Source organism: Dipodomys spectabilis, unplaced genomic scaffold (assembly GCF_019054845.1).
Source record: "Dipodomys spectabilis isolate Male_0828 unplaced genomic scaffold, ASM1905484v1 ptg000018l, whole genome shotgun sequence".
In the NCBI taxonomy this organism is placed as follows: Eukaryota; Metazoa; Chordata; class Mammalia; order Rodentia; family Heteromyidae; genus Dipodomys; species Dipodomys spectabilis.
The window spans coordinates 5979939-5992657 of NW_024870695.1; the positions used below are offsets into that span (position 1 = coordinate 5979939).

The 12719-nt window shown below is 44.6% G+C and overlaps 1 protein-coding gene across 3 annotated transcripts in view; it reads right to left on the bottom strand.

The window, feature by feature from the left end:
• Nucleotides 1-372: 372 nt before the first annotated feature.
• Nucleotides 373-12719, bottom strand: part of Kansl1 (KAT8 regulatory NSL complex subunit 1) — a 143957-nt gene continuing 131610 nt past the window's right edge. For 2 of the 3 annotated variants that reach the window (XM_042674099.1, XM_042674100.1), the window contains 7 exons: nucleotides 11892-12080; nucleotides 11403-11551; nucleotides 5397-5518; nucleotides 3497-3554; nucleotides 3180-3292; nucleotides 2312-2564; nucleotides 373-2105 (listed from right to left, as the gene is read on the bottom strand). In XM_042674099.1, coding sequence (XP_042530033.1) covers nucleotides 1878-2105; nucleotides 2312-2564; nucleotides 3180-3292; nucleotides 3497-3554; nucleotides 5397-5518; nucleotides 11403-11551; nucleotides 11892-12080 — 1112 coding nt within the window. In that variant the 3' untranslated portion in view covers nucleotides 373-1877. The remainder of the gene's footprint in view (nucleotides 2106-2311; nucleotides 2565-3179; nucleotides 3293-3496; nucleotides 3555-5396; nucleotides 5519-11402; nucleotides 11552-11891; nucleotides 12081-12719) is intronic. The other variant, XM_042674101.1, reaches the window with a different exon arrangement.

Consider the following 12719-nt stretch of genomic DNA (forward strand, 5'->3'; position numbering starts at 1 on the left):
GGCTGAGATCCAAGGATTGTAGTTCAAAGCCAGCCTGGGAAGGAAAGTCTATGAGACTCTTAGCTCCAATAAATTACCAAAAGGCTGGAAGTGAAGCTGGCTCAAGTGAGTGTTAACCAACCCCAGGATCAGCATGCACACATGTACACGTAGTGCTGTGTTGCTCTCTCCTTCTAGCACCCGACATTAGCAAAAACCACCAACTCCTCTCTGGTGACTGTAACATACTACTACATTCCCACAAGACAGAAGGGAGACTTTTGAAGGTTCAAAGTCACAAAGTCCCGAAGAACCAGTCTAGCAGAGCTTGCTCTGAAGCTGCCACCACTGCCATGTACACCAATATGCCAAGAAAGGCCCTGACACACAATGTTCTGTAACTTTTTTTATTATTATTTTTTTCATTTTTTCCTTCTTTTTTTTTTTAAGCACTAGTCTGTGCTTTGCGAACAGAATCAAGACATTAACAAAGATCAGCTTCTCTGAAGAAAAGCATTTCTATAGAACAAAGACAGCTACATGTTTCGCTGCCATTACACAGCTCAAAGCAGGAAAAGAAAATATTTACAAAATACAAGGTCTTTTAAATTTTTTTTTTACAATGCTAAAAGGGTTATTCAGAATTTTCAACCTTATAAATAGAAGAAGCACTTTATGCATAGGGATATGGTGCATTATTATTGTTTAAAGAAACAATGACAAACCTTTAAACTTACAACAGAAACAAAAAAAAATCACTAATGTTGAAAATTGTGAAAAAACCCCAACCATTAAGCAGTTTGTCTACTATTTTTATACGATTACAAAATGGCAGGAAAAAAAAAGTCCTTCCCCCCTCCCCCTTTTTGGTGATGAGATTATACATGAGACAGGCACAAGGTTTACACAGGAGGGCAATGGGGAGTGATAGAAACCACAGCTAGGACCAGACAGTGTTTCATAGGCAAGAGGAGTAAGAAAGGGAAGAGCCTGAAACTGACAGGGAACAGGAGATGCAGGAAACAGCCAAGTGAACCAGTCAGTGAAAACAATGATCCAGGAGAGATGGCACGCACTCCCCTAACCCCCATGTGCAGGGCAGTGGGGAGTGGCTAAGCAGTCCTAACCATACCTTCCATAGATCAGGATAGGTACTAACTACATTCCAAGTGGACTCTGTGTGTGTGTGCGCGCACACACACACGTGTGGCATGGAGGGAGCAGTAAGGGAAGGAAAGGAGGGAGTAGGATGGGGGAACCTGAGCAGCTGCAGGTTACTGCAGTGAGTCAAGACAGAGATGACCAAATGTAGATGAAAGGGAAAATATGTCAAGGTCTAGGTGACAAGGGGAAGCCTTTCTGCCAGCTGAGAGCCCCATAAGAACAACTGGTAATTATGGCAAAGAGGTCCTGTGGGCGGCTTCAACACAGACCATGGAGGATCCAGCCAGAGCTGAGCCAAAGCCATGGATGGCAGGGGAAGGTAGGAGCTCCAAGCGCCCTTGCTCCATCCTGTCCTTTGCTCAACTGAAGCTTTCCATGCTGCCTATTTGGCCAGTCCACCCAGCCCACAGATTTAAGGGAGAGGATAATCATCTAACATTGGGAAGTCCAGTGATTCAACAGTGCACAGATGTGCCAGGACCAGGCCTACAGGGTCTTATCCTGAACTTCTGCCAACTGGAGGAAGTGCTCAGGTGTGTGATAAGAAAACATGAAAACAAACAAAGCAAAAATCAAAACAAGAAAAACAAAAAAAACCAAAGGAGGGCCTAAGTTCCTTAAATTCACTAAAAACTGTGAAAATTTCCGGCATATGATGTTTGAATATCAAACGCAGAGATTTCTGAAGCTTTAATGCCAATAGTAGTGAGTCTGTTTAGATTCTCATCTCCCGCTCATCTGTGAGTTGGGCGCTGGGCTGTGACTGTTGTTGTTAGATGCCGACTCTTGAGGGGAACAATGGGAGGCGAGGTGGGTGCCACCTCCATCTCCCGGCCAGTCTTGCTGCCTGAGGAGCGCCGAGTGCAACGGGCTGCCCGTTCCTGTGCATCGAGCTGGTCCTCACATTCTGCCTGGGGACTGTACGCCAGGGGGAAGGTCCGTCGCTCCCATGGCTGGACAGACTGTGGGCAGACAAGTGGCTTTGGTAAGGACACAGGCCCTGCCTATTTCTTGTCCACAAGATCTTGCCATAAAACGTGTACATTGGAGCCCACAACCAGTCTATGTAGAGTTCTTAGGGACAGCCCAAGGATGACCTTCTCCATACTTGCCACCCCTCTTCCCACCTCACCAACCCTATGCAAAGGCAAAGGTGGTTGTCACTTACCTGTTCATCCAGCCCCAATTCTGGTGTGGAACAACGGGTGTCTTCACTGGTTAAGTGTCTCAAAGCGTCCCGAGCTATAGGGGTGAGGGGTGCCGAGTGCAGTTCTGGGCTAATGGGGCTCCTAGGGGACTGACCATGGGAGAATTCTGATAGAGAGTGGCCACTACTGACATCAGGGGAGGCGGGCTGTGGGGTGGAGGGGTTGGCACTGCCCAGCTGGGGGGTGGTCCGGCCGTCTGATGACCTATAAGACCTGTATACCAAGGAATGCAGATGTGAGAACAGCTGGGTAATAGAGGATTACTGAATGTTCATTTCTGGTGGTGGTAGGTTGGGAAAACATGAAAAAAAGCATCCTTATGCTAAAGGATACTGACTAATACCAATACTGCTTTCTGAAGATCCATTTCCTTCCCCTTCTGTTCATATAGTTAGGTACATACGAAATCTAATCTCTGGCACAATACCTAATAAATCCATGGGGTTAGGGAAACTGGTTCAGACTTTGAAAACTGTACTCAAGATAAATGGAGATGGGGGACAGTTCTCTGAAGTGGGATCACAAAACTAGTCACTATCTTAACCTCTAAGGCCTTCAAGTCTCCTCTGGCTAAATCATGACATATGACAGGTGTCACAAGCAATGTCTACAATTTAAGAAAACTGGACAGACAACTTAGGGAGGAACTAGCATTTAATTACTTATAGTTCCTCTTCTATGTTGATGTCCACCTCTTTTCCTCTTTCACGTTCAACTCTCATTCTCAGCCACTGAGTAGCTGAGTATAAAGAGGAAGAGGAATTAGTGGACACAGGTAAGGCTCAAATTCCCTGTCTGCCCTCCCTCCACAGGCTCTGGGACTGTTACCTGCTGCCCCGTCGCTGGGGTGGCACACTTGTGGTCCACAGCCATCGTGCCCTCTCCATCTCCTCACATTTGGCATGTAGAGCTGCAAAGGCAGCATCGGACAGGTCTTCAATCTGCAACAGAATACCTTCCCTGATCCTGTTTCCCACAGGAAGCTGGGTTGAAGAATAGGCAGAGTAATTCTAGAATAGCCCCATCCCATTCCAGACTCTTCCTGGTCAGGCCAGGAATACAAGGCGCTTGTACCCAACAACCACAAATCTTTGAGGCATCTTGATTTTATGGACCCATGTGTGATCCTCAGAGTTGACCTTTACCTCCTCATTCTCCTCATCAGGATTCCCCTTCAGAGACTGAAGATCAACTTCCCGCCAGCTACAAAAAATAAGAAAAAAAATCATGAGATGGAAGGCAGGCTAGCCTGGGATAGGCGATTCCCTATTAGTGCTCAGCCTCACCCTTTGCAGTCTCTAAATGGGGCTCCATACTTTGATATCCACAAGGGCCAGAAACAGAAATAAGCTTGTTGTTGGGGTTAGGTCTGACAGACTGGCAAATTCAAAGAAATTTAATTTTTTTAAAATTGAAGGCAGGGTCTTGCTATACAAACCAGGCTAGTTTTGACTTTGTAATTTTTGTGCTCAGCCTCATGAATGCTAGGATTATAGGTATGTACTGTGCCTCCCTCTGCACCCGTGCCAGGCTAAGGAACTTGTTTATCTGGGACATACCACTGGACTGGCATCATATGGGAATGCATATGATACAGTTGCCCAAACTTCTGATCTGCCATCAGAAGCCGGAAATAAAGACATATGTGAGGGGCTGGGAATGTGGCTTAGTGGTACAAGTGCTTACCTAGCATGCGTTAACACACTGGGTTCGATTCCTCAGTACCACATAAACAGAAAAAGCTGAAAGTGGCACTGTGGCTCAAGTAGTACAGTGCTAATAGCCTTAAGCAAAAAAGAAGCTCAAGAACAGTGCCCAGATCCTGAGTTCAAGCCCCAGGACTGGCAAAAAACAAAAGATTTATATGTGAAATCCTTCTTTGATATTGACAATGAAGTCAGTATTTAAAAATGCATTGTTTTTGGTATAAAACATGTTTATAGACCACAATGGCCAGAGGCCTCAGGTTGTAAACTCCAGTCTGATGAAACTACATAAGGAATAAGAAAAAAAATATGCACAGAAATAATTTTACTCCTATCAGGTAAGACCTTTTTCATCTTTTTAATTTATTTTTATTTTATTATTATTATTTTTTTGGTCGGTCGTGGGGCTTGAACTCTGGGCCTGGGCTCTGTCCCTGTGTTCAAGGTGAGCGCTCTGCTGCTTGAGCCACAGTACCAATTCCGGTTTTCTAGTGGTTTATTGGAGGTAAGAGTCTCACAGACTTTCCTGCCTGGGCTGGCTTTGAACCTCAATCCTCAGATCTCAGCCTCCTGAGTAGCTAGCTAAGATTACAGGCATGAGCCACCAGTGCCCGGCTATCTTTTTTATTTTTATTTATTTTTTTTGTCGGTCGTGGGGCTTGAAATCTGGGCCTGGGCGCTGTCCCTCAGCTCTTCAGCTCAAGGCGAGCACTCTACCATTTGAGCTACAGCGCCACTTCTGGTTTTCTAGTGGTTTATTGGAGATAGGAGTCTCACGGTCTCTCCTGCTCGGGCTGGCTTTGAACCATGATCCTCAGATCTCAGCCTCCTGAGTAACTAGGATTACAGGCGTAAGCCACCAGCACCCGGCCTCTTTTTTATTTTTTGAGACAAGAGTCTTGCTTTGATAGCCTAGGCTAGCCTTTAAACATGGCCCTCTTGCCTTACCCTTCTAATTGCTAGAATTAGATAGTACCATGACCAGCTTAAGACTTTTTTGGGGTGCCAGTACTGAGGCTTGAAATCAGGTCACTACACTCTCCCTCAGCTTTTTCATTCAAGGATGGCACTCTTACCACTTGAGCTACACCTCTACTTATGTTTGTTTTTGCTGGCTAGTTGGAAGTAAGTGTCTCCTGGACTTGTCTGTCTGTGTTGGCTTTGCATCTTGATCCTCATATCTCAAGTCTCCTAAGTAATTGGAATTACAGGCATAAGGCACAGGTACCTGGCAAGATCTTCCATGAGTAGGGCCCAAACCTTGTTCAAAAGGGATGGGAAAACAGGTCAATAATACCAAGTGAGGGCAAGGAGCTGATTACTTAGGGTGGGTTTCTACCTGGGAGTAAGGATTTCCTTATATTGTAGTTTCTCTACACGGGTTGTTGCAGCAACAGACATAGGGATGACAATGTTGTTAATATCAAATGAGCTCTCTCCCCTTCTCCTCCTTACTGGCTGCTGTAAGACAAAAGGATAAATTTAGAGTGAGGTACAATTCTATGACAGCAAGTTCTTGATTGGGGGTGAGGCGCGGGGGGGGGGGGGGGGAGGGGGAGAAAGGAGAGAAAAGAGGGGTAATTCCCATTCACAAGTCTCTCTGACCAACCTTCTCTATCATAGGCTCATGTTATTGGGATGGGTGTCCTGGGGTCTTAAGCCAATTATTGGGATTCTTATTCCTCCACAAATATCTTTATTAACTATTAACACCCTTTCTTAATCCTTTTACTACCCCTATAAAGTTAAAAACTAAGTTTACACTTATTGGCAACTCCAGTTAAAAATACTGAATTCCCTTATCTTAAAAGATGTTCAGGCTGGGAAGGTGGCTCAGTGGTAGAGTGCTTGCCTTGCATGCCTGAGGCCCTGGGTTCGATTCCTCAGCACCACGTACACAAAAAGAAAAAAGCCGGAAGTGGCACTGGGGCTCAAGTGGTAAAGTGCCAGCCTTGAGCTGAAGAGCTGATGGACAGCACGCAGGCCCAGAGTTTAGGCCAGTGATCGACCAAAAACAAAAAAGGTGTTCAAATGACAGCTTCATCCTTTTTTTTTTTTTTGTCAGTCATGGGGCTTGAACTCTGGGCCTGGGTGCTGTCCCTGAGCTCTTCAGCTCAAAGTGAGTGCTCGACCACTTGAGCCACAGAGCCACTTCCTGCTTTCTGGTGGTTAGTTGGAGATAAGAGTCTCAGAACCGCAATCCTCAGATCTCAGCCCTCTGAGTAGCTAGGATTTATAGGCGTGAGCCACGACAACCCAGCTGACAGAACGATCTTAATGGGCCATCTCACCTTGGTTGCCATGTGATGAAAGCACCTTCCTCTTGAAGATCTGTACTCTTCAGCTAAATATGGACCCACTACCTTCTCAGCCCTTATACGCCTTTCCCTCTACTATTCTTGAGGAAAGAGTAGAGAGCCTTCTAACCACATCAACAGAGAAAAGTAGAAGGAAACTGAAGAGGAGGACCTGGCTATAGCTCCTATTCCCAGAGAAAGGAAATGTGTTTCAAACAGAAGTAGAGATCAAGTCCTTGGGGAAATAAAACTCCCAAAGATCCAATCAAGAATCGGAGGTAGTCATCTATAGTAGATGGAACATCAGGATGAATAAATCAGGGAGCCAAATGGCCTGGTCTGTCAGATGGAAGAAAAAGTCTAACTGCTTTAGCCCAGAGAGCAAAAACTTCATCCTGAAACAGACTGTTAACTGACTTATGAGAGAGCAGAGGGAAACAGTGGGATGACAAACGTGCTGTCATGGCAACAATACAGCTGGAAATACCCAAACCAGCAAGTGTGGCCAGGCCACAGGTAATGTGTTAGTGAAGAAAGATTATCTGCTTCCTCCACTTAACTACTATATCCTCTCTTCTTGAAAGGTGATAAATAATTACATATTCCATCATCTTAGGACATTTAAGAAAATATTAAAAATTAGCACTCTCTGGACAGGAATTTTTTTGTTGCTATCATTTTTCAGATCACTACATTAACCTTTTCTTTTCAATTTCTTTCTCTACCAATGAAATTAAACTATCAATGACACCACAAACTGACAAAGAAAAAAGAATTCTTGACAAATGGTTGAAGAGATTTTTGCCTATTTTGCCAGGTTGAGTTTTACAACTGAATATTAGTGACTTCATACCTAAGGGGTTCTGTTATATCTCTGCTGAATTTCAATGCCCCATGTAAGAAATGCATTTTAAGCTGGGTGCGGGTGGCTCATGCCTGTAATCTAGGTTAGCAAATGTGGGGCTCTGAGGTTAAACCCCAATATTGCCAAAATTAATTTATAAGAAATAATTTAGGAAGTGGCGCTGTAGCTCAAGTGGTAGAGCATTCGCCTTGAGCTGAAGGACAACGCTCAGGTCCAGAGTTCAAGCCCCACGACCACCACCACCACCAACAACAACAAAAAAGAAAGAAATAATTTAAGCCCAGTACTGGTGGCTCACCCCTGTAATCCTAGCTACTCAAGAGGCTGAGATCTGAGGATCTCGGTTCAACACCAGCCTGGTCAGGAAAGTCCATGAGACTCTTTATCTCCAACTAGCCACCAGAAAATCAGCAGCGGCGCTGTGGCTCAAGTGGTAGAGCGCTAGCCTTGAGCTGAAGATCTCAGAGACAGTGTCCAGGCCCAGAGTTCAAGCCCCACACTGAAAAAAAAAAATTTTTTTTTTTTACGTAAGCTTGAGGAAAGAATGTCTTAGTCAAGAATGAAACTCCTGGCAGACACTATGTATTTTTTCTGAATCTTCTTAGGTATGCTAATTGAACCTTCAGGGCAAAGAGACTTATTGTAAGATTGTCTGAAGCTTCTAACACTTCTTCTCAATCTGTGATTGATCTGCTCAGTCTACTTTTTTGTATTTAGAGGCAGAAGTAGAAAGTAGTCAATGAGAATGGCAAATGGTTCCTAAACTTAGTTTTATTAAAAACAAGACAGGAAATGTTTAAAAGTGGGGGGCGGGAGCTGGGAATGTGACTTAGTGGTAGAGTGCTTGCCTAGCATGCATGAAGCCCTGGGTTCGATTCCTCAGTATTACATAAACAGAAAAAGCCAGAAGTGGTACTGTGGCTCAAGTGGTAGAGTGCTAGCGTGCTAGCCTTGAGCAAAAGAAACTCAGGGACAGTGCCCAGACCCTGAGTTCAAGCCTCAGGACTGCCAAAAGGTGGGGAGGTGGGAGGAGAAGAAGACAATGACTCTGGGAACTCCCTGTCTTCCGAGATGGGAAGAAACAGGAGCAGAGCCTCCCTATGTCTAGGACAATGGGTGTTAACATCATGCCTGACCTCTTCTGAATATTTTTAGTGTTTTTTATGCTGGTACTGAGCTTGAACTCAGGACCTGGGAGTTGTCCCTAAGCTCTTTCACACAAGACTAGCACTCTTACCACTTGAGCCATAGATTCATGAGTATCATAGACTTTGGGATGGCTTCGAATCAAAATGCTCAGATCTCCTAAGTAGATTACAAGCCTGAGCCATCAGTGCTTAGCACTTTTGAATCTTTACAGGTTTTTCTTTAAAGTTACTAACATGATTCTGATTCAACCAATCACTTCTGCAAAGCACTGTCATAAATCACCTGACACTCCCTGTTCCCATTTCTTCAGTGCTACCCAGCTTCGGGACCTGATCTAACACTTATTAACTATTAAGTAATTCCAGATACATTAATGAGTCTTAAGGGTCATCACAGTGCTAGACACAAAATTAGAAGTAAAACTTCTAAATAGTCCAGGACTAAGTTATCATTTGTTCATAGGTAAGAAAAACACTGATGTCCTTACAAAGTCTTGGATCTCAGATTTCTTCTTTTCTGCAGTACTCCAGTTTGAATTCAAGGCCTCCTGCTTTTTAGACAGGTGTTCTACAACTTGTCCCACATCCCTAGCCTTCATATTATGGTAATTCTTTAACTTCTTCCTTTATCCTTTGATTATCTGAAACCTTTGTTGATAGTTAACTAACTGTGTATGGGATCCACATACCTATTCAAACAAACGTTGTGAGGAAGGTGAAGGAGGAGTAAGAAGGCCATTCAGACAAGACTGTCTTATTTTTTTTTTTTTTGGTCCAGTCGTGGGCCTGAACTCTGGGTCTGGGTGCTGTCCCTCAGCTCTTCAGCTCAAGGCTAGCGCTCTACCACTTGAGCCCCAGTGCCACTTCCGGCTTTTTTCTTTTTGCTTATGTGGTGCTGAGGAATTGAACCCAGGGCGTCATGCATGCAAGGCAAGCGCTCTACCACTGAGCCACCTTCCCAGCCTGACTGTCTGATTTATAAAGCAAAAAAAGAACAATGTAAATTCTATCTCATCGAAAGAGCCTTGTGGGCACATTTTATAAACCTGATCAAAACTCTAAATGAGTTTTGTGATACTGTCTCTACAATACCCCCCACTCTTACGCTATGTAGTATAATAGTGAGAACTAGTTCTGTACTCTGCCTTGAATTACAATCATAACCCTTTATAAGATACCACACCTTGTGCAATTTACTTTTTTTTTGTTGCTGGTTATGGGGCTTGAACTCTGGGTCTGGGCACTGTCTCTGAGCTCTTCAGCTCAAGGCAGTGCTCTACCACTTGAGCCACAATGCCACTTCCAGTTTTCTAGTGATTAACTGGAGATAAGAGGCTCATGAACCTTCCTGCCTGGGCTGGCTTTGAACCATGATCCTCAGATCTCAGCCTCCTGAGTAGCTTATAGGCATGAGCCACCAGCTCCTGGCTGCACTTTACTTTTGACACTGGAAAGCCTTCGTTTTCAAGCCTCCAAATTCAGGATACATAATACCATCTACATTTCAAATGGCATTACAGAATTAAATGGGTTGACATATGCAAAGCACTTATCACCAGCTCAATGTTTAATAAACATTATGGCTTTATAGTTTTGTAATTATTGTTACTATTATAGTACTGTAATTATATCAAAGACCTTTTATCAGGTACAATCAGCGATAGGTATATGTATTTAAGAGGGCATACCTTTGAGAATCTAAAATACTAAGATGAAGTTAATGGCTGGGTGCCAGTGGCTCATTTCCTGCCCAGCCAGCTTGGGCAGGAAAGTTCGTGAGACTTTTTTTTTTGTCGGTCATGGGGCTTGAACTCTGGGCCTGGGTGCTGTCCCTCAGCTCTTCAGCTCAAGGCTAGTGCTTTACCACTTGAGCCACAGCACCACTTCCAGCCTTTTCTGTTTATGTGGTGCTGAGGAATCGAGCCCAGGGCCTCATGCATGTGAGGTAAGCACTCTACCACTGAGCCACCTTCCCAGCCCCCATGAGATTCTTATCTCCACAATTAACCTCCAGAAAACTGGAAGTGGCACTGTGGCTCAAGTGGTAGAGCTCTCACCTTGAGCTGAAAAGCTGAGGGACAGCACCCAAGCCCAGAGTTCATGACCCATGACAGACCAAAAACAACAACAACAACAACAAAAAGATGAAGTTAATGAAAATGTGTCTGGAATGGCTGTGCAAACAGCTTCTTAGATAGTTTGGTACTGACAAAGTAGAGGCTGGGGGGAAGGAGTGTCTCAAATGGCCATTTAAGTATTGACACAATAAGCTCTTAGACTTACAATTCTGTTCTGTATACCTGAAAGTATATGCTGTCTCCCATTTCTTACAATGCCCTTAACTCTAATGTTCATCCTTTTATTTTCTGCTCAAGATAGCACTCTACCAATTTGAGCCACAGCACCACTTCCAGTTTTCTAGAGGTTAACTGGAGATAAGAGGCTCATGGATTTTTCTGCCTGGGCTATCTTTGAACTGCAATCCTCAAGATCTCAGCCTCCTAAGTAGCTAGGATGACAGGTGTGAGCCACTAGTGCCTGGCTTAAATGTTCATTCTTAATACTACCACCACTCACTAGTAGAGTGCAAAGGTATTAATTGGTGTCATGAATACCTATAGATATCTCTCCTTTATCTCTCCTCTTAAGATTTACTTTTTTTTTGGCTAAATAGGATCACAGCTATGGTACTGTGTGAAGTCTGATGTGAAATTTAGTCCCACAGAGTCTGCCTCCAGAGCTGAGTGTATTTCTCATGCTGGCAGCATGCACAAGCTCTGGGCCTATCCTCAGCACTGAAATTAAAACAAAACAAAAGGCCTGCCCCTGTTTCTATATCTAGCTTCCTATTGATGACTCTGCGGAAACCCACCTCTGCTGACAACAATGCAACAGGGGGTCAAGTATCACTATTTTGGCTTAAAATTCAGTTTGTGTAAATACCTGAAGCTTCTAATCCCACCCTTGACACTGTCTTTCATATTCCCGAGTGACCAGTAGAAGCCTGCAGAGGACAAGTTTATATAGGTACTTACAGATGTGCTGGCTGTGGCCTGTGAACTAGAGCTGGTAGGTGCAGATGTGTCTGATGAGGTGGAAAGCTGTCGCACCAAGGGACTATGTGGTGAATGGTGGGTGGCCGCCAAGTAGCCTGAACTGCTTGTGTCTGTGTGATGCTTCAACACTGCAGAAGTCAACAGAAAAGAGAGAAACACATGGCTATCTTAACCAGTTCTATTTCTAACATTCACTAGGAATGCTAGCAATTCACACTAAAGGTAAAAATGCTTCCTAAGCCTAGAGGATAAAAAGGTGAAGCAAACTGGTTGATGGGAAGTAGGGGGCCGGGCAGAGGTTGCTGCAGCAGTAAGAAATGACCTGCATCTAGAAGCAGTAGCACCCCGCTGCTTTGCCTTCCTAGAAAGCGAAGTACAAAGCTGAGGGGCAATTAAGAGAAATCTGGGCTGCCCCAGAAAGCTGTGAGCAGGTACAAATGCAGGTAGAGATGCCAGGCCTGGCCCTACCTTCACTTTTCTCAGATGAATGGTCTCGCAATCTCATTTTGCTGTGGTTTGGGTCATGCACAGGTGTTGGTGGATTGAGCAAGCGCTCTGCTTTTGGCGCTGTCACTCGCTCTACCATGGGCACGGCCCCCACATCGTCTAAGTGCTGCCTGTGGGTCCTGTCAAGCCGGGTTTGGTGATGGGACAGCTCTGAGGAGGGGAACAGAAAAAGAGCTGTGAAATATCTTGTCTCAAAGCTTTCCTTGAGTTTTGAGTTCTTGTGTTCTCTCTAGGCCAATACTAAATATACCCAGGGCAGCAGGATATTTCTTTGGGACTAAAGTTTTTCTAGTAAACAGCACAATAGCTGGTACTAGGAATCACAACCAGAATACGATCTGTGCAAAGATAGGTCAAATGCCAGGCCACTGCTGGCTGTTCACTGAGCATTTCAGATGGAGTCCCAAGATCCATGGAGTTTAAAACCACTTCCAGGGGCTGGGAAGGTGGCTCAGTGGTAGAGCACTTGCCTTGCATGCTTGAGGCCCTGGGTTCGATTCCTCAGCACCACATAAGCAAAAAGAAAAAAGCCGGAAGTGGCGCTGTGGCTCAAGTGGTAGAGTGCTAGCCTTGAGCTGAAGAGCTGAGGGACAGCACCCAAGCCCAGAGTTCAGGCCCCACGACCGGACCCAAAAAAAAACCACTTCCAAAGTCTATCAGAGAGCACTTCAGACAAGTAGTAATAAGACTATAAGATGAATTAATGTGTGTCTTGCCCAGCCCCAACACACTGGCATGGCAAACCAATAATGAGAACTTTTTAAAGAATGAATAAAGAGCATCTGGGCC